The sequence below is a fragment of the Teleopsis dalmanni genome, chromosome X (assembly GCF_002237135.1).
Source record: "Teleopsis dalmanni isolate 2A chromosome X, ASM223713v2, whole genome shotgun sequence".
Lineage (NCBI taxonomy): Eukaryota > Metazoa > Arthropoda > Insecta > Diptera > Diopsidae > Teleopsis > Teleopsis dalmanni.
In genome coordinates, this window is record NC_051848.1 from 21,346,044 (window position 1) to 21,366,789 (window position 20,746).

General features: G+C 30.8%; 1 protein-coding gene across 2 annotated transcripts; it reads right to left on the reverse strand.

Annotated features, from left to right (window-relative positions):
- Window positions 1-5,479: 5,479 nt before the first annotated feature.
- LOC119687005 lies at window positions 5,480-19,953 on the reverse strand. Of its 2 annotated transcripts, none has more exons than XM_038101145.1 (8): window positions 19,838-19,953; window positions 8,631-8,892; window positions 8,334-8,564; window positions 7,667-8,254; window positions 7,379-7,580; window positions 6,994-7,311; window positions 6,123-6,932; window positions 5,480-6,062 (listed from the first exon to the last, which is right to left on the reverse strand). In XM_038101145.1, exons 2-8 carry the CDS (start codon window positions 8,652-8,654, stop codon window positions 5,974-5,976), a joined length of 2,262 nt encoding a protein of 753 aa, XP_037957073.1. In that variant the 5' UTR covers window positions 8,655-8,892; window positions 19,838-19,953; the 3' UTR covers window positions 5,480-5,973. The 2 variants fall into 2 exon arrangements, with proteins under 2 accessions (XP_037957073.1, XP_037957072.1); XM_038101144.1 differs by having other exon boundaries at window positions 8,631-8,967.
- Between the last annotated feature and the right edge of the window lie 793 nt (window positions 19,954-20,746).

Here is a 20,746-nt window from a genome sequence, read left to right on the forward strand (position 1 = left end):
TGCTATTTGATATAGTCGTATTGCTTCATGCATTTGTATCAATATCAGAAGGACATGTATTTATGTTATCGTCAGGCTAATCCATTAATCCATTACTCATCCACTAACAATAGATATAAGCGATAGGAGTAATGCTTAAAATGTACATTTCTCTTATACAAATTTTTACATTCAGAATTGAATAAACAAATGATTGATAGCAAATTCTGCAATAAAGTAATATTTTTAATATGTATTATGTTATTCTCCATGTTTTTTTATTCACTTCATAAATTTAATATTAATTTAAGCAATTAATAAAAAAAATAAAATATATTTTCACTTTGCATGATTCATTGAGGCCGCACAAATCCATTCACTCCTTAAAATTTCAATACATTTTATGCATTATATGCATTAAAACCCATATAGCTACTGGGTCAATTAATTAATTTCATGAAGTGACTGAGTTTATTAATAATAATAGTCAATAATTAATTTCTCATAAATTTATATTTCATAGTTTTTTTATGATTTATTTTTGTAATGAACGTAATTATCACTTATATATTTTTTTAATATTATTTTGTTGTTCATTTATCAAATTTTATAAAATGAATCTATAAATTTGCGGTTTTTATAAATTTTAAATTTAATGTTTTAAAAAATAAAAAAAAATTGTTTGAAATCAAAGGAAAAGTAAACTTCATACTATTTGAATAATATTCATAAAAAGGTTTAAAACTCAAATTAACTGGGGTGATTAGAGCACTGGGGTGCTCTAATCAGTTGATGGATGCAATATATTTTTGTATTTAAATAAAATAAATTGCTGGCAAACAGTCAAATAGTAATAAATTTCAAGTTTATGTATGTTTAATTATAATAATAATTATAGATATCTATATATAAAAGGCACATAAATAATTCAATAAATAACGATACCGAACGACATCAATCGATAATTTGTTTTCAGATGGGAAACAATTAGGAATCAATAAAAAATTCGAGTATTTTAGTCTTCGATTGTCTTATTTTAGGTGTTTTAATTAAAATTTTAAGATAGCACTTAAAGGTTTCAAAAAGTCCAATTACCAGTACGTGAAATATAATTCTATCGCTGTATTATATTATTATTACTGGTACTACGGACAGAAGAGTTCAATTGTACGAATTTCACTATTGATTACACAAAGTCCATTAAAGCTTTGTGAATAATATCCTGCACTACATTTAGAGAAGAGTTCTTAATCTGTTCTGCTGACAGAAACATCGCTTTAACAATATCGTCTAAACACAATGTCTCTCAAGCAATCGTTTTGAATAGCAAGCTTGAGGATTACTACATCAAAACGATATATAAAAAGTGTTCATAAACTTTATAAAGCTCCTTTATCGTCCATCATCTAAACTAAGCTATGTAATTTAATTAAATACTGGATTGTAAGCATTATATAGTGACACTTTCAAGTTCTAAATCAGGTAAGTGAAATAGTATAATTCGTTTCAAGCTAGCAACTTATTTCTAATAAAGTTCTGTGACTTGAAGCAGCTAGGAATAGCCGCAGATGATTAAAAATACTTTAAATATTGATAGTGTGGTTAGTTTGATTGATTAGCACTAGCAAATTCCTTCAATCCTTTCAAAACAAAATCAAGTCGCAAGAGTTCATATTCGTCAAGTAATTGCAGACGAGTTTACAGTCATTTGTAGTGTAACCGAAAAAAAATATACTACATCAATAAAATTTATAAAATTTCAAACGTGATTTAACTAGAAATAGTTTTTAAATTACTATTAATAATTCGAAGACTCAAAATTATAGGATTCAAGGCGCTATGGACTTGGTGGTTTCGATGCTTTCCACCTATTGCACTAATAACAAGGGTACTTAAAACGCGTTTAATTAAGCGTTAACGTGAGAAATAGAGTTATTTACTATATTTTTTGCAAAGAAACTAGTATTTCATTAATGTAATAACTGTGTGAATCAGATAACTTTACAAACTTCTACAAAAACTTCAGCTTTTTTCAGGTCTAGCTTTTTTGTTATTTTTATGGGATCACATATTTTTATCATTACCTGTGTAGCTACCTATGTGTATCTTTCTGGTTGCACTTCTGCATATGCTATCACGTATATCTATATATGTTATGCAGGAGGCAAAGAATATTTTTCAAAGAATTCCTTTCATACTTCCGGTCACCACACAATGTTTGAGATGGTTCTATTGCTGGAATTGTCTGTATTTAAAGATTCTATACAGCGTTCACAGCCATTCCTCCAATGCACTTCTATATTGTTTTGAATTTATGACCCCTTGCTGCTTTTGTATTACATAAACTCCTGTACGTATCTTTAATATTAAATATTAAGTTTTTATGATTTGATTTGATTGTTTATTAAAAACTTAATTAAGTTAAAAACCTATTAAGAGAAATTATCTACAATGAATTCGAAAATTCAATTTCATATATGCTTCTATACACAAAGGACTTTTGTAATAAATTTGAAGAAACATAACAAAAGCGTTTGCCAATGGTGACGATAACGATGCTGACAATGATGACAATGATAACGGTGACAATGACGATGACGATGACGATGGCGATGACTACATGTCGAATTGGGTTACGTTTCATCAATAGAAAATCACCAGTGATGTTTTTTGCATTCCCAATTTTCAATTTATAGAAAATTTGATTAAAACATTTATATGGGAAAATAACAACGAAATCAAAGAAACAATGAAAACACCAACAATGGTAGTAAATTTTAAAAATATGTTCGAGCAATACCTGCTCTTAATATGATGAGTTAAGCTACTCATTGCGGGTAGCCATTATATGGAATTGGCAAAATGTGAAACATGGCAATAGAGTTGGAGCTCGAATCGAAGAGCTAACAAAGAAAAATCGAGTATCTGCAAATATCAAAGCAATTCAATTGAATTGGAAGTAATCAGATTTAGTCTAGAGCTTGTACTCTTCTGCTTCGTTTACCAATCATCACACAGCAGTGAGGAGTGGAGTAGTATCTGCTAGCATTGGTATTTTTACTAAGCTGCCAACTAATTAGCAACATCGTACAAATGTTGCTAATGCAGCCAATGTCTCATGCAGCATTTGTCGCAAATCAAACGGAAGAACAGTGTTTGAAAATTCTTCAAAATGTTCAATTTTCTCTATCGGAAATTTTTATTTAGAAAATATTTTTATGTATAAAAATTCTATGATTGAAAAAAAAATTAAGCGGAGAAATTTCATAACACAACAAACATGAGTCTATCATTTTAGCAAGCATATTTATTTAAACATAAAAAACAGAAAATAGATTATATGTTAAGTAGTTGATTCTCATTATTCTTTTGTTCCTCATATAGAAATTATTTTTTCCAAGACCATAAATTGAAGTAATTGAGAAGTTTAATAATTGGTCATGGTTATGTGCTTCAGGTTTGTTTTATTTAGTTAACATTAGATATAAACTATTAGAAACTCGAAGCTTAATAATCAATAACGAATCAAGTTTTATACCAAGTTTTATACTTGCCAGTGTCAGCTACCTTGCCTCCTCAGCAGTCAGGTCGCGGGCTACATGGCTAATCTATTCCAAATCTAGAAACTCTGACTTAAAACACAGAAGCAAATCAAAGGTAACTAGATTAATATCTGCCTTTACAAGGCACTGAACCATAGGATGGCATGGTGTTAGGCTTGGCCTACGCTGTAGTATCTACTGCAATGCGTGTCTATTAACTCTCAAAGAAAGGAAACCAGAACACCTGATGTGTTTATATCTAGGTTTGACCAGAACTAGGCTTGAGTTTCTGGGGCCCCCTTCTTCAATACACTCGGCGATTTCTCTAGCATTAGCATTGGCCAGATTCTTGCCTTTATAAATATCTTTGGCTGGTTTTAGCTTCTCTCTTCTACCCACTATTACGAGGTTTTGTGGATACAAAACAGCTTCTTTAGCTAATTGAGGAGGATTCGTTACTTCCTCCACCACAACTAAGTAACTAATTATACCATGGAATATAGCTGCATCTCCTACTTCAAATTTATTTGAAAAAATTTGATTATTAATTATAATTATAAATTGATCTTGATACTTAGTAATTAGTTTATCTTAATCTTTTTTAGAGCTGCTTATATATTATATTTATATACATGTAATCAACATGCACAGATTTACTCAATAGCTTATTCATTTACGTTAAGAAATATGAGAAAATTCATGTTATTATTTTATATTGAGTTCCTTCATATAATAAATTTGAGCAATTATATGGTTATATCTGTATGATTCTGATATAACCATATAACCATTATCTATATATGATTGTGTCTGTCTGTGATAAATTCAGTTTTTGTAACTCTATTGTGACCACTGTAAAATATATTCATATATATAAATATATAAAATCTTTTTTACCTCTAGCAATACGTTAGGTAAGTTTTGATCTTCCTTCTTTTCTATATCCTTTCAGTTAAGTTTTTGCTTCTAAATTTTTTAGGGCGGCTGACTTACAATATTTTCTTAAAATTTCCATTTCTGAGTGATGATTCTTTGGCTGCGGTTTTAATATTGCAACCCTTAAATACATGCAGATTAATCATTGACTTCAGTCACCTGGGTCATCAAGGACATCTTTTGGTTTGCTGGGGAATACATCAGTGAAGGACCAGATCTTATACTTAGCAACAGTAGCTTATTACTATAGCATTAATTATATCTAATTTTTTTTTTGATTTAATATTGTTTTTTTTGACTTGATAAATAACATCTTTACCGAAGTGATGCAAAATGTAAAGATTTTCAATTAATGTCCTGTATTTTGCGCTATATATATACACATATATGTATTTATATAATTAAATATTTTTGAAAGAAAACAAGATGAACTATTTCTATGAAATAAGGAAAAGAGCCTTTCATATTTTACTCTATTACTCTTGAGTTATATCACAAGCGTTTGTGAAATATATTCCGAAGTGATTAGTGAAAGCATTTGAAGGCTGAAAATCACACACACGTTCTATTTAATTTATCACAGCACGCAGCAAATATCACACAGCTGTGATGTCATTGATTAATAGTGATAAAATATTTCGCTTAAAAACTGTCACATTTAATAAATTTAGAAAATATCTTATTTTATAAATTATTATAACGCCTATACATAGTATTTCAACCGCACTGCCTACTGCCTAATCTATTAAACTTAGGAAAATGAATGCCAGATGTTGACAAACTGCGTTTTAATTAATCAATTTAAATTTGCTTAAATAAGTTACTATATGTAATTGTTATAAACTAGTGACGTATATGTATAAGTTCTACCCTGTTGTACTAAAATTGTAAAATATTATGATACAATTAAATAAGTATAACAGAGACTATAGACGAACCTCGATAAAAATCTGTGCTGAGTTAATCAAAATTACCGTCATCGTGAATACCCCTTATAGTATCTTGCAATTAAAAATTCAAAATTATGGTTGTTGTTGCAGAACTTATTGTGTATTTTGTATCAGATGATTCATAAACTTTTTACAAAATATATATAATCAATTTATAATTTTGATTTTTTAAAACAGAAAAATAATTATATGTATGGAGTAAAGTATATAGGCCTGAATGTAGTCGGAGAGTAACTCTTATAGTATTCATAGGGTAACCTCCTAATAACACGGATGATTTCTTATATTATTATTGTATTTCACTGTCGGATTTTCGTTATTGTCTCTAAAGTTCTCTATTAAGTATTGATGCAGTGGCAATGAAAGAGTAGACATTTTCTTAAAATAATTGTTTCCTGCTAAGACTATATGTGGAAAAAATTTCTTAAATAAACTATTCCGACAATAGCTATTTCCTATAGTAGTCGTTTCTCGTGTTTACTATTTTTTTGCAGTAACTATTTTTTGTAATACCAGTGAATTTCCATTATATTAGTTAATTAATTTAAATAAATATCACTCTTTAATTAATTTAGCTTTTTAGTTAACTTTGAGTCTGGCTCTTCAATGTCTTCCAAAGTGTTATTGTTTTCAAAAGCCTCTTCTTCGGAAATATCTACGATAAAAAATTTTTGTGAACAAGTTTTCTAAATAAATATGTTAATGAATTATTTACCTGAATTTGCAGTCTCAATATCCTCTCTCACTTCTTTGGTAAATTCGTCTTTCAATGTGGAATCAAGAAAATTATCAATATCTTCATCATCATTGTCATCGTTATGCGAGAAACTGATGTTTTGTTGATTTCCGACGGTATTAGGCACTTTACAACCCAAATTGCTAAGACCAATATCTATTTGGAATTGCTGCGTTGTTGGAAAAGTATTTTCAGTACCACTTCCTAATGCAGACAATATTTTGTTAAGGAATTTCTGATTGTTGGCAACTTCCGGATCTTCAACATTTGCATCATCCTCAACGTCATTTACATTTAATGAAAAAAAATTTCCATTAGTGTCACAGACATTATCTACAGGTTCATCTACAACGTCATCAATTTGACTGTCAGTAAATTCATCAACGTTAAAAATGATCTTTTGTTCAAGCAAATTTTCTTTATTGCTTAGTAAATTTGATTTCACAATCTCACTATTTGCAAGATTTTTGTGAGTTTTGTCAACAAACTTTAAAGGTAAACTACCAATAGAATTGGGAATAACTACACCATTAAAAACTTTTCTATCAGTTTGTAGTTCTTCGCTTGGAACTGGCTCAATTTTTAGAAAATTTTTTATTAATTTCTCATTACTTGTGTGTTCAGTAAGTGATTCCGATTCATCACCGTCAACTGAATCATCTGCAGTGCTCTGACTATCTGTACCTGAAATAAAATCCTCGTCAGTTTCGTCTTCACTGATGTCCGTTATAACAACATTATTATTTGTTGAAAAATCCGAGTCATAATCATCATCGACCACTTCTTGTCCTTTGTATATAAAATAACAATTAGAAGATAAAATTTAATATAGGAATTCTGCGATACATACTAGTTCCCAACTCCTTGATTATCTCTGCAGCATTAACATTCAAATTATTCTTATTACCAGATCGTGTTTTAATGCCAGCTATAGTTTCTTGAAATTTTTGCTCAACAAATTTATAGATATTGGTGTCTACACGTTCTTGAGGCATTATTATATCAAAAATAAATTCTCTATTATTTGGATCTGAGTCTGTATTTTGTGTTGATTCGTCTGTATCGGATGTATTATATTCAAAACTTCTTGGAGTTCCGGGAGATACGCGATCGTCATTTGAGTTTTCTGCGTCTGAATCATGAAGTATATGTTTCGTTTTGTTGTCATCTATAATGAATTTAAGTTATGTAGGCTGTTTAGTTAGTGGTAATGTTAATATTATTGACTTCATTACCTTGTGCGGTTTCTCTAAGTTTTTCTTCCTCAAGAGTGATTAATGTGTGTTCAACTACATCCATATTCACAATGCACTCGGAATTTAAAATATCACAATCCACACAACATTTGAAAAAATATTTAGATATTTCTTCCGGTAAAGCATCAAAGGTTTTTCTGATGAGCAGGGGTTTTTGCATTTCGATACGCTTTCTTAACACCTAAAGTAACATTAATTATGCATACACATTAGTAATAAATAACATATATATACATATAAATTTATATGTAAAAAATAGATATTTACAATTGGCAGCTCCTTGTAGACATTGACCGGTGCAAAGCAGTTTGGATCTGCCAATTCCTTTCGTTCGCGTTCATCTATGGCAGCATCAGCAAACGCACCCCAGATATCACCTTCTGTAAACTTTGTCAGACGCTGTTTAAAACGATCGATATCCGAAGCAAACTCCCTCCTTTCGGATAGATCCCAATTGGTCATATGCAAGAAGAAGGAACTAATACAAAACAAAGGATCTGTTTCTAATAGACTGTTGCTAACTTCCATAATATATTGTAAGCACATAAGCTGATGTGCAACGTTATTTAACAAGTCAATCGATTTTTGTAATATTAGATTGATAGACCAGACGACCATGTAATTTGCTACGTGTTCACTAAGCAGATGCGTATGTGTTTGCAGAAAATACTTCGAATCGACTCTGTTCCTTATCATTCCAAATTGCTTAATCAAAGTCTCGTTATCCAACATAAATTTCCACATGATCAGTTCGGTTTCCTGCTCAGCATCAAATTCATCATTGCAATACTCAATAAGAATCGATGTGCCATTACAAGCTGGAAAAGTGCCCCGTTCTCCAAACGTTAAATTCTCCTGCAATAATAACAAGCAATGAAAAAAGATCGTTGTATTGCTAAAGCAATATTATTTCAATATATATTTCCATACTTACCAACACACAAGTATTGGGGTAGTGACGTCTGAATTGTGGCTTTGTTTCAGCTATAGACGCTATGCCAGGCGACAAAGGAAATGAATCAATCGATGCAATAGACAAATCATTTTCCAAAACTGATAAATTGATTGGTACTGTGAGCGGTTCTGGAGTAGTACGTGTTACCTTCGGATTCGTGTCCTCTTCACACTCATTGGGGATATCTTTTCTACTGCTATTTTTGCGACTCTATATTTATAATATATTTCATCTAACTGGCTTTTTTTGTTTTTATTCTTTTAATATTTTACTTACCTCCGTTTTTTTTTTATCTTCCATTATTCCACGCAAAATTTATGCTTGCAAGTTTTGCCAAAGATTTTGAATTTTGAATTTTCCAATTAATTTAAAATTTTTCTGTTTCAGGAGAAAATTTTTAATTTTTCTTTAAGCGTCAAAACAGAATTCAAGCAGTTTGCCAGTAATCAGCTGTTGGGATTTATGGATGTAAGTACGCAGTTCAAACAGTTTGTAGAGAATCGGAAGTGACATGAGGTTAAATGCGATAGTTTGTTCTCTGCAACATTAATTTTATTTTTATTAGTTATTCTGAATAAAGATGCAACATGTCTAGAAAACAATTTCAATATGGCTGTAAAGAAATCAAAATTTTTATATTTATTTTTTGTCTGAACAATCAGTGCTAGATTGATTAATATTTTAAAAGGTGGGTTTAATATAAAATAATAAAGGAAACAGAACCACTAAAAATTGATTGATAAAAATGCCACATCCAAAACCATTCACAATGAAGAAGCGGTACGGAAGCATTGAGAAAATTAATTACTGATGAACCTCCAGTTTTTGTTTAACACCTTTATGGAGTGGAGATAAGGATTGGGTGTAAATGAAAGAATTATAGACAAGCGAACAGTGGTTCTGTGTGTAATATTTACTTCCTCTAAAGGCAGTTGTTTGACTTATTAAGAGCCTTTTAACGTATTTCTCATAAATTTTGAACACTTTTCTCTTTTCACAAGCGTTATATGATCAGATCAAATTTTAAATTAAAGGAAACTTTCGGTAGATGTGTTCTATATTAAAAGTTAAGACAGGTCTCATATAAACGGTAAATTTTATTAACTCACATGCAAACATTGTTAGAAGACATGCAGTCAGACATGTTTTAATGATAGTCATCAATGTTGTAGGTAGGTAGTTAGGTTAAACCGGCGATCTCAAGGGTTCCAATTAGGCTTATATGGTCATTGTGCTACCATATAATTAAAAACAAACCCAAGGGTAGGGTTAGAAACACTTAGAATCTTTTTCAAAGCTTATAATGCTATTCAGAGAAAGATCTTGCAGTTCGCCAAAATCCGCCAAAAAGAAAGCCCAAAAGTGATAATGCGGCGCCGTGCATGTGTTGGACTGAAACAAAGCAGATGGGAGGCACTTTCATGATTCTCTCCACAACTACGACAGGTATGATTCAAAGGATGAGTTAGTTTTCTAGCTTGGTGACCTAAAATACAATAACCTGTAGGTAAATCTACTGCAAGACTGATTTCTCGATAAGAGAGTTTGATTTTATTTTATTGGAGCGTGGTCAAATTGCATACAGTTGCTTGCCTATCGTTGTGTCTTCCCATCTTTTATTAAAAAGTTCGGCACAGGAAAAACTCAGTGCCAGTTTGCATGATGTCAACGATATGTCCATATTGTTTAGATGTTCCAAGCGATTTTTTGAAGCACCTCGTCTGCTTTACAGTTGCCAAAAATATCCCTATGACCGAGAACCCAGATCTCATTTAGAGATGTGTAGCAGTCAAATACTGTCCTAGATATAAACTAAACTAAGTTCAAGAACTTTAAAGCACCTTGACTATGCGATAGTATGCATATATTCCAATCAGGTATATCATCTACTTCTTCACAGGTTATAGCCTTTCTGAAAACAATCACTTCTGCCACAAAAAAACTACAGTGTTCTGGAAGGCTATAGTAAGAATCAATGATGGGACAATATACCAACATTGATTTGATTTATAATCTATTTTGGCACGATCATATTATGGAATTATTGATTTAATCATAATTAGATCAAAGCAACAGTTCAATGTTATTGCATTACTTCTTAAACGTTTGTCTCTCTCAGTATAAAAAACTACATCTTCCCAAAATTTAGTAAAATTTATTATAGCATCTTAAATTCATCCAATTTTCCATTTTTATTCATACTTCAATTGCATGTTTTGTATCCCACAATTGCTTGACATCATTCTTTTCTAACTGATTGTCACTCAACAGCTCAATGGTATTTAAGTGCTTTCAACACTTTACTGCATTTTGAGCATGTCGTCTGGCACGATGAGGCAAATTATACTTTTTTAGCGTCGTTTCTTCCATTCAAGCACTTTGAATCGCATTGTCAATTGTTGCGCTATTGGTTGCAAATTGTTAACCTTGTCATTTTACTGGTGGCGATTTCCAGTAGTAACGCTAACTGCACCACGTTCCATTGCGACTATCAGCAAATAAATGCGAAAAGCCCATTACGGAGTAAAAGTGCGAAAGGGGATATGTATCTGCATCCGTGCCAGTATCTTCATCCGTATCAGTTATCTGCATTCGTACAGCCATAGTTATAGCGTACGATGCTTTCATTGCTTTATCGTCGTTTCATTGCTTCTTTAAAAGGTCATAAAGACTTGAGATTTTATTTGTGGGCAAAAGAAAGTGATACGTTGTGTGCCCGCAAGAATTGCTGGTGCTATACGAATGGTACTAACTGTTGCACGTGATTTCTGTTGTGCGAAGTAATTGCTTTCCAGTTTAACGTTTGTATAATAATCACATCACATCACCCTGGTCACGTTACATTGCGTTGTGAAGGTCATTAAAGGTAGATATTGATGGCTTAACTTGCTCATTTTAAATATATCAGTTAATTTGTATACATTACAGGTTTATAAAAATACTCGAAAGCCTGCAGGATAATAAATTTAAATAAAGCACATCATCCATCTTGCTCTCCATCACTGTTTTTCTACTGTTCCACCACTTCTATGTTCATCCACACTCTGTTCCAATGCTTCATTGTTGTCGGTTTAAGGCAACTTAAACTGCCATTACTGCATTTTTTTGTTTTATATTTTCTTTTTCAATAAGTGTTTTTGTTGTTGATTTGTTGTTGTTGCTTTTGTTTTTATATTTTCCAAATCAATTCTATTGGTAAGTAGGATTCAGACCATGCAGCTTCCATTCGAACAGAGACAATTTAACTGAAATATAAAACGAATTATCTTAAAAATGGATTTGTTAATATCTTGAGTACGCCACAGGCTATTTGGGGACATTTGTCTCCGGACAATTGCAAGTAAAGTATGTCATTGAAAAGTTCAACAAAAACAAATACTGCTTGCTAAGTAGTTTTAGATTGTCCTTTGCCTGTCATTGGCTTACCATTTGCTTACAGATTAAGTGAACGTCTTCTCTTTTTCCATATCTTAAAGAGTAAATTTGTGTAATAAACATTTTAATAACATTCTTTATTTCCTGAAAATTGGTACCAGAAAAGGATGTCCTTTAAATATCAACATATTTCAAAAATAAAAAGTTTAAATAAAAATTATAAAAAGTATATAAAATGTAATTAACAAAAAATAAATTAATTAGTGCCATTTATGGTTCCATTTTTTTTATATAGATTTGAAATATAGATCCGTTTTATTTTTGACTTTTCCTTTTTTTTTCAAATCATGATGAAAGGAAATTATTTCAACACCATCCCAGTCATCTAAAAGGCGATCCCGTCCGTTGAATATAAGATATGTTAGGAAAATATAGTATAGCATTTTAATTAAAGTGTTGATTAGGAACAAAACTATTTTAAATTCTAAAAAGTAAAAAATCAAAACAAATACTTTGTATACTATATTTTTATCATTAAGATTAAAAAGACAAAAAGTATGCTTTAAGAAAGTATTCTTATCCTTGGGCATAAGACCACTTGAAAACTAACATACAAAATATAATTGCCATTATAGGATCATAAATGCTTTCAGTACTGCGATAGACACATATCCACTTGGAGATTGGACCACTAGCAAACTAGCGGATTTACGGACTGCGTTTTTTTCGAGGCAACTCCACGAAATCATACTCATGCTTTAATCATTTTTTTAATATAGCTATTTCAATTAGTTTTGTGTTATCTCAAAAATCACAAACCTTTAAAAAAAAACATACAAAGTACTGTCCTTATGCGTGGAGCAGCGGTCACACCCATAAGGTTGATAAGTAGGATCGCTGTGCTTGCATGAGACATTGATTTTCGAATATAAGTCGCAACGTAATGATGACGGCGCTCCAGTGTTGGAGCCCCAGTTTGCTGATTCAATTAGTGACTGGAGGTTTGGATACATCAACAATTATGATTATTAAAGTGTAGTAGTGATGGAACTACAGACTTCATGTGTGTTCACCAAATTAAGTTTGATGAAAGTTAATATATTAGGATAGATATTGGGATAGTTTCATTACTCATACTAAGCAATGTCTTAAGACCACACATATGAAAGCAAATATTTAATTTTCTATTATTAAGCGTTTGATTCGGCACCCGCAGACGGAAAACGCGGTAGAGGACGTCCGCATCTTCGATGGAAGAACCATGTGATGAATGATTTGAGGATACTCGGTACTACCTACTGGCAAATCACTCCTCAGACTGGCTGGCGGAGGCTGCTCGTAAGTAAGTAAATAACTGAGTAAGTAAGTAAGTAAGTAAGTCAGTAAATAAGTAAGTAAGTAAATAAGTAAGTAAGTAAGTAAGTAAGTAAGTAAGTAAGTAAGTAAGTAAGAAAGTGAGTAAGTAAGTAAGTAAGTAAATAAGTAAGTAAGTAAGTAAGTAAGTAAGTAAGTAAATAAGTAAATAAGTAAGTAAGTAAGTAAGTAAATAAGTAAATAAATAAGTAACTAAATAACTAAGTAAGTAAGTAAGTAAGTAAGTAGGTAAGTAAGTAAGCAAGTAAGTAAGTAAATAAGTAAGTGAAAGTAAGTAAGTAAGTAAGTGAAAGTAAGTAAGTAAGTAAGTAAGTAAGTAAGTGAAAGTAAGTAAGTAAGTAAGTAAGTAAGTAAGTAAGTAAGTAAGTGAGTAAATAAGTAAGTAAGTAAGTGAAAGTAAGTAAGTAAGTGAGTGAGTAAGCAAGTAATTAATAAATAAGCGTAAAATTAAGTAAGATGTTTAGTAGAATAATATAATGAAAGTGTTATATAGAATAAGTCATATATAGTTTTATTAGAATTTTAACTTAAATTAATGTAGATTCAGTTTAAATTGATTAGATATATTTAATGAACAAACTTTCTAAAGCAAATTTATAAAAACAGAAATGTATTTATATTTGTGTTTGTTACACTTTCACACTTCATGGATTTAATTGGATTTTGAATGAATTTATTAAATAATCTCAATGCAACTATTCAGAAAAACTTTTTCCACAAAAAATTAAGCAAAATTAATTCTGTTTCCATAATGCACAACAAGCAAAATCAATTATAATATAAAAATAATTACATATCTGCCGTTGTAAATAGTTTTGGAACCCCTTTAACTTTTTACCACAAATTGTTATCAAACACAAATTAACTTGTCATTTGGAGAAATAATTTTACTGGCACGTTTCCTTACCATAAATGTTAGACAAATGAAGTTGAACAGTTAACAAACAAAAAAAATTGTTACATGAACAAAATAAATAAAAAACAGTGGAACAAAGTTCTCTCTTACCGAAGGGGAAGAAAGATAATTTTAAAAAAAATCTTATCATATATAATAAAATATATGAAAACAAAGAACTGTCATTTGCAACATAACATCACATTAATATCATTCCATGCTACCCGTACTTCCATTCGCCACACCGCACAACAACAGTACATCACACCAGTACAATCGGACCCGGAAGTGATGGTCGTCGTACCCGTAGCAAAGTTGTTAGAAAAGTTTCACTTACCGGAACATTGCACAACGCATTCACACTTTTTTATGCTGAACACGCGCCAGATTTATGTCAATTATAATTACTATCCTTACAATAACAGCACCATTGGCAACAATAAACAATAACATTAGTATCTGCAATTACAACTATTCCAGGATGAAAGTATGAGAACTACACTAAGTGTGGGTCGCTTCTGTTGTGCTTCAGGCGGTCATGTGACTGCATTAAATAGAATATTATATATATATATATATATGGACTAGGCGATTGTGCGCCGCAGAGCATCTAAAAGCTTCATACCCACAATATGAGCTTATGGTTAAATTAACAAGTAAATTAATAGTAAAAAGCTTTATTAATATTAACCATCAAAAACTCCTCCTAGGAATCCCAATCAAAAGACGTTTGATGTGATATTGATTGTGATGTGATTGATTGAGTTTCAAAGTGCTTTGTATGACATATTCGCTACACATAACCTAATGTTGAACCTTTTCCGAGTTAGTGCATCTGGGCACTTCTACTCTTGGAAGTCCCATCCATCTCACTGACTTATTTGTGTGTTCCTCATAAGCTTCGCCCCGTCCGGTTAGTAATTAATCTGAGATCAGATAGTGCTAAGTATAGCAGCTTGTCGGTTTTCGCATATAGCTTCAGGGCTCAGTCCCTTACGTATTTTTTGATCGGATCTATTCTAAGGTCTCTTAGCATGCCATTCATGCGAACTTACCATGGCTCTTTAAAGAGTTTTCGTAGAGCCTGACTTTGAGCAACTAGTAGCGTCTGGATGGTAGAGTCGGCAGCTTTGCTATACGCGACACACCCATAAAGTAGTGGTGGTCTAATTATCTGACTGTAGATCAGCTTTCTGTAGATCAGTTTTTTCGCACTCAGGTTGTTGTGCTTGAAAAGTGGTTGTAATCTATATTCAACTAATTTCTTATTCAGAACAGTAAGTACCTTAACACAATATTTGTTGTTAGCAACGCAAATGAAGATAAGAACTAAGAAGATTATTCTATGATGTAGTGTTTCAAAATAGTACTTTGGACCTTGTACTGATGTGGACAGGATAAGCGAAACTCTGAAAATGAAGTTGTAATGGTGACAATTGCTGCACCAGTGACATTATTTGTTTTAGCGGAAGTGGCCATGGCAATAACATACAAGCGAGCTTTAAAATTACATAAAAAGAAAACCATTTAGCTATAGTTACATATGAACGCATTAACATAGATACAATGATTATGCTTATATCGTACATATATTTGTATGTTAAATGCATTTTTCTATGACAAAAGATAACTAATTTCCTAAAAGCACTGGTTTTGTCCTGTTTTCAACTGCAAGTGGATTGCTCTGGATACGGAGATTGTCACCTAAGTTTTTTTTTCGCATTTATGAATGTAATAAAAGCATAAGTAAAATTTGGCTCAATCGATACTTAAATAATGTTTATACCCAATAATTAAAAAACAGATGAAAACAGCTTTACAATAGGAATCGCATTTTTATATGGTCACTCTCTGGTATAAATCTATATAGATCTATACAATGGTTGGTATGATTCAAATAGATGGAAGTGTTTTCATCTTAACAATGGAGTATCCCGATTGTTATATATTTAGTATAATTTAGTATAGCTATAATAAATTATAATAATATTACTATTATTATATATAACTATAATGTTACTATAACTAAGCTAAGTTTAAAAAAAAATCGATTGAAATAACATTATAAAGTCTTAAAAGCCTAAAAAACATATGAGAATTTCAAATTCAACTCCGTTTAGGATGAACACATATATTAAGACCATTAAAATAGTGGATATAATACTATTATTAGTAAAGATTGTAGCATGCAAGAAAAAATAAAGTATCAGGATTAATTTTTTTGAAATATTCAAAGGCTATTAAACATCGGTGAAAAACCAGTGCTTTATATAACAGAATGGGTTTTATATATGTGCGCGGTTAAACGGTTGCTGTGCGTTAACTCCTACAGATAAACATATCTTAATTTATAATATAATTAATTGTTTTTTGTTACTACAATAAATGAATAAACTTCCACAGTACTGTTAATATATTTGCTCTGTTCCAAGACAATATCTTTGCCAAAAAAAAGCTAATAGTTTGATCTCCGATATGCCAAGAGACTTATTACTTGATTTCTTAATAGATCTTATTCTCAATAGATCGTATTCTCTGTCATATTTTATATGCACATAAGTATAAGATTCCATCATAATATGAAATCTGAGGTGATTAGTTCTTTCAAATTATTAATTTCAAATCACAGTCTTCTAAGACAATAGTGTTAAAATTCTAGCTCACTTCCAAGACAAAAATTTTTACTACAAAAGATATTGGTTGCTTGATTTTCCACAAGCCAACAACCAGTCTTGCTCTGTATCAGAATCAAATCAACGAATGCAAAATTAGTTAAGCAGAACAAAATTATGTTTTATAATTTGGAATTCACATATCAAATATTAATCCAGAACGAACTATTTTTTCTCACTATTTTTAAAGATAATACAAAATAACAAGAGTTGATCTCTAGAAAATAATTCAGCACATGAATTGTTACTCAAATGTGGAGAGAACCGGAGAATATAAGCAAACGAACAAGCCATACAATTAATCGAAACCTTAAAATCGAGATAATGTTGATAGAGCAGCGACTAATAAGCAAATATGTCACAAAATTATATATCCTTTTCAACCAAAATTGCAAATGTAACAGGAAACAAAAAAAATATAAGAGGGAACCAAATACATTCTATGTAAAAATCCAGAACTAGCAAGTTAGATACTTTCTATTATTGAAGTCTATGAACTACCGAGGTTGGCGTATAACTTAAATAAAGATCTAACAAAGAATAATCGTCTAAATAACGCTTGATTTTAAAATAAACTTAAAATATTATAAAGAAGTTTTTTCGAACAGTAGTGAACTACAACAACAAACATTTTTTTTCAAATATTTAGAAAATATTTCATGAATTATTGGACACTTCCTAGCGAGAGATATTTGAATGAGTTAGAGGAGGTACCTGTGATGGTGCTGACACCAGAAGATGATTAGTAAGTCTCTGAATGATATGCCAGTTATATACTGAAGTCATGGGCTTGCAGGCACAGAAATGTTCATGAGGGTGACAGACCTTTAGTGTTGCAGTTACAGTCTATCGAGCTCAACCAGTGACTGGAGGTCTAAATACCAGAAATTAGAATTCAAAATGTACAATTAAGGATAATTGATAACTGAAATTATAATTTAATATTTAATATTTAATGATCGATAATATTCCAATAAAATCTAATTTGAATTAAAATTTAACTTTGGAAAGTCAAAAAAATGAAAAAAATAGTTTGAGTGGGGAAAGTGGGAAGATTTATATTATTTTAATGTTAATGCCAAATGAAAGATGATATTCCAAACAAATCATACATCAATCATCATAAGTTTTAAATTAATTTAGAATATTTAATATATTGAAAATTGATTTTTTGCATGAATGGATTTTTGGATGAATGGATTATTCAGAGTTATTGGACCACATGTTTTCTTTTTCTTATTTTTTTGTGTTAAAGTCTTCTTTGACATCATAGATGCTCGTCATTGAGATTCTTTTCGTTCATAGATTAAGAAATCGATTCCTGAAGTTTAAAACATATTCTGTATATTTATACAAATCTGGAGAGACCAACAAAACGATCACCAGAACTGATAGCTAAGTACCAATATGGATTCAGATAATAAAATAATTATTAAATTTCTAATTAATTTTACATTAAGGTAGGCTTAAAGCTTACAATGGAATGATTGGAAGATATCAAATACTGCATATTAAAATTGATAAAATTGCTTACTTTGGCATATAATATATAATTTTTGAGATTTATATGTTGAAGTTTAAAATTTCACTAAACTTTTTCCGTCTTAGAAACATAGCTGCCTATTCACGTTCCACGCTATATGACATTCTGTTTGAAGCATGTTTGATAAACTTTATTATAACATTGTTATATACCCGTATATGTATAGAGTTTGAGTGGTGTAGTCAGTATTCGACTTCTAGAAAAAAAAAGTACAAAAGTATCAAAAAAAAAAAAAAAGAGCAGACATTTTTGAAACTTTTTCATGCAAAATTAAACTTTGAATTTAAAAGGACTACTATGTCCTGCCATTTAGATATTCGCACGCAGTAGTACTCTACATTGTGTCCAAACTGAGCAAACAATGATTAAACATTCATATTGTATTTGTCTTTTCTCATAGTCACTTTTCCACTTAGATTGACATATTGAGAGCGCAGAGCATTAATGATAATACTGCCATGGAAAGGAAATGCCAGGAAAAAGCGCCACAAATTACTGCAACATCAACGTTGACAGAAATGATATGACAGGCAATGCCATAAATACTATTTCTTGACAGATTACGTTTCGGAAACTAGAAGCACATCAAAATATTGCCTTGAAAAGCGAAGACTGCATGTCAACTGCATTGCAACAAATTCGCTGCTAATTGAAGGCGTAATTGCAATTTTATTACAAAAAAATGTAATTACTTTAAATGGCAGTTGCACATAAAATTAAATTAGAAATTAACTAAATAATGAATTCCCTTTTCTACGAATTCCCTCGACCAAAATGAAATTGGTTCGCAGGCAAATGATATTAAATTAAATTCATTATATATGTTAAAGTCCTCTGCACCGCAAAGAGTGAAGGCTGCATACAGTAATTAATAGTAAATCCAAAAAATTGACAGTGGGAAAAACTCCAGTTTTCTGATATTCTGATATTTTCAGAACTCCAGGCTTCGCTTCGCCTATATGGCTGGTTTGATTTCAGCAGTTTTTGCTCAACGGATGTGGTTATTTGAAGCGCTTTATTTGCCAACTTTATTAATGCCAACTGCAATATTCATGTCAATTATGTGCTCATGTTTAGAATGCAGTTTTATTCCGTTTGTGTGCTTCTAATTATGCGCTTTAAAGTTTGAAAATTATTTTTAGTTTTTACTTAGGTTTGTTGTTGCACGCAAGTATCTGCTTTTGTTAATGACACATTTTAGCTTGGATATTCGAATAATGCAAAATCCACAGAGTACAAGGCATCAACGCATTAATGCAAGCTGCAGTTGCATGTACCTATGCACTACATAATTCACGTTCCTAGAACAATTCGCCATTATTTATTATAATCAAAGAGAGCACATCAAACAGAATAAATCAAATGCATATACAAGCTTAATTAAATGTGATTAGATACACAAATATACATATAAATGCTGGATATAGAATTCAATTCCGAGATATTGCTATACCCTTAGGCTGACTCTGGCCCACTGTGTTATAAGTACATATATCACTATATATTTGCATATATTTTAATTATATAAATCACACAATTATGAGGAAACTCTTCCACTTGGAATGCTTTAAAGTTTTAAGGAGTTTTAGAAATATATTTAATAAATAACTACAGCATCACTTACATAAAATAAAAGTTTTGTCCAGGCTTTTAGTTATGTTTATTTTACTATTTGAAATTTACTATTTGTTCTGCAACTTTTACATCTTTCCGAAAAAACTTACTTAAAACTACGTTCATTAAATATATATTTCAATTTGACAGATATTGTATATATGACAATGCACATTATTACCAAGTCAATTCAAAATAAAATCAAAGAATACTAGTTTTAAGGATACAATGAAAAGTAAAGCTACTATAGAAATCAGCTGATACATTCTAACCATATGAAAAACTGAGCAATTGAACTTTAGCATAGCACAAAAAGACGATATAATATTAAGTGTTATAAAAATATATTGAAATCTATCTATTTTGACACTTCAACATAAATATTAATTTCTTTATCAACCTAAAGTCTTATCCTATACTTTTCTGGCATAGATTAAATAAAGTTGAAAATAATAAAAACAACAACTATTTTGACACTGCAACATAAATATTAATTTCTACCTATATCAACTCAAAGTCTTATCCTATACTTTTCTGGCATAGATTAAATAAAGTTGAAAATAATAAAAACAACAGCTGAGCTACGAAAAACGGTTCCGATGCAATGTTGCTAACAGCTGATATAGAGTTTGTTATAACAAAATCGAGAGAGAAGAGAGTTTATATATCTATTTTGACACTGCAACATAAATATTAATTTCTACCTATATCAACTCAAAGTCTTATCCTATACTTTTCTGGCATAGATTAAATAAAGTTGAAAATAATAAAAACAACAGCTTACCTACGAAAAACGGTTCCGATGCAATGTTGCTAACAGCTGATATAGAGTTTGCCCTATATGTTTATCTAATGTGGGTAGTAGATAGACGTTCTTGGTTATAAACTTTATAACAAAATGGAGAGAGAAGAGAGTAAG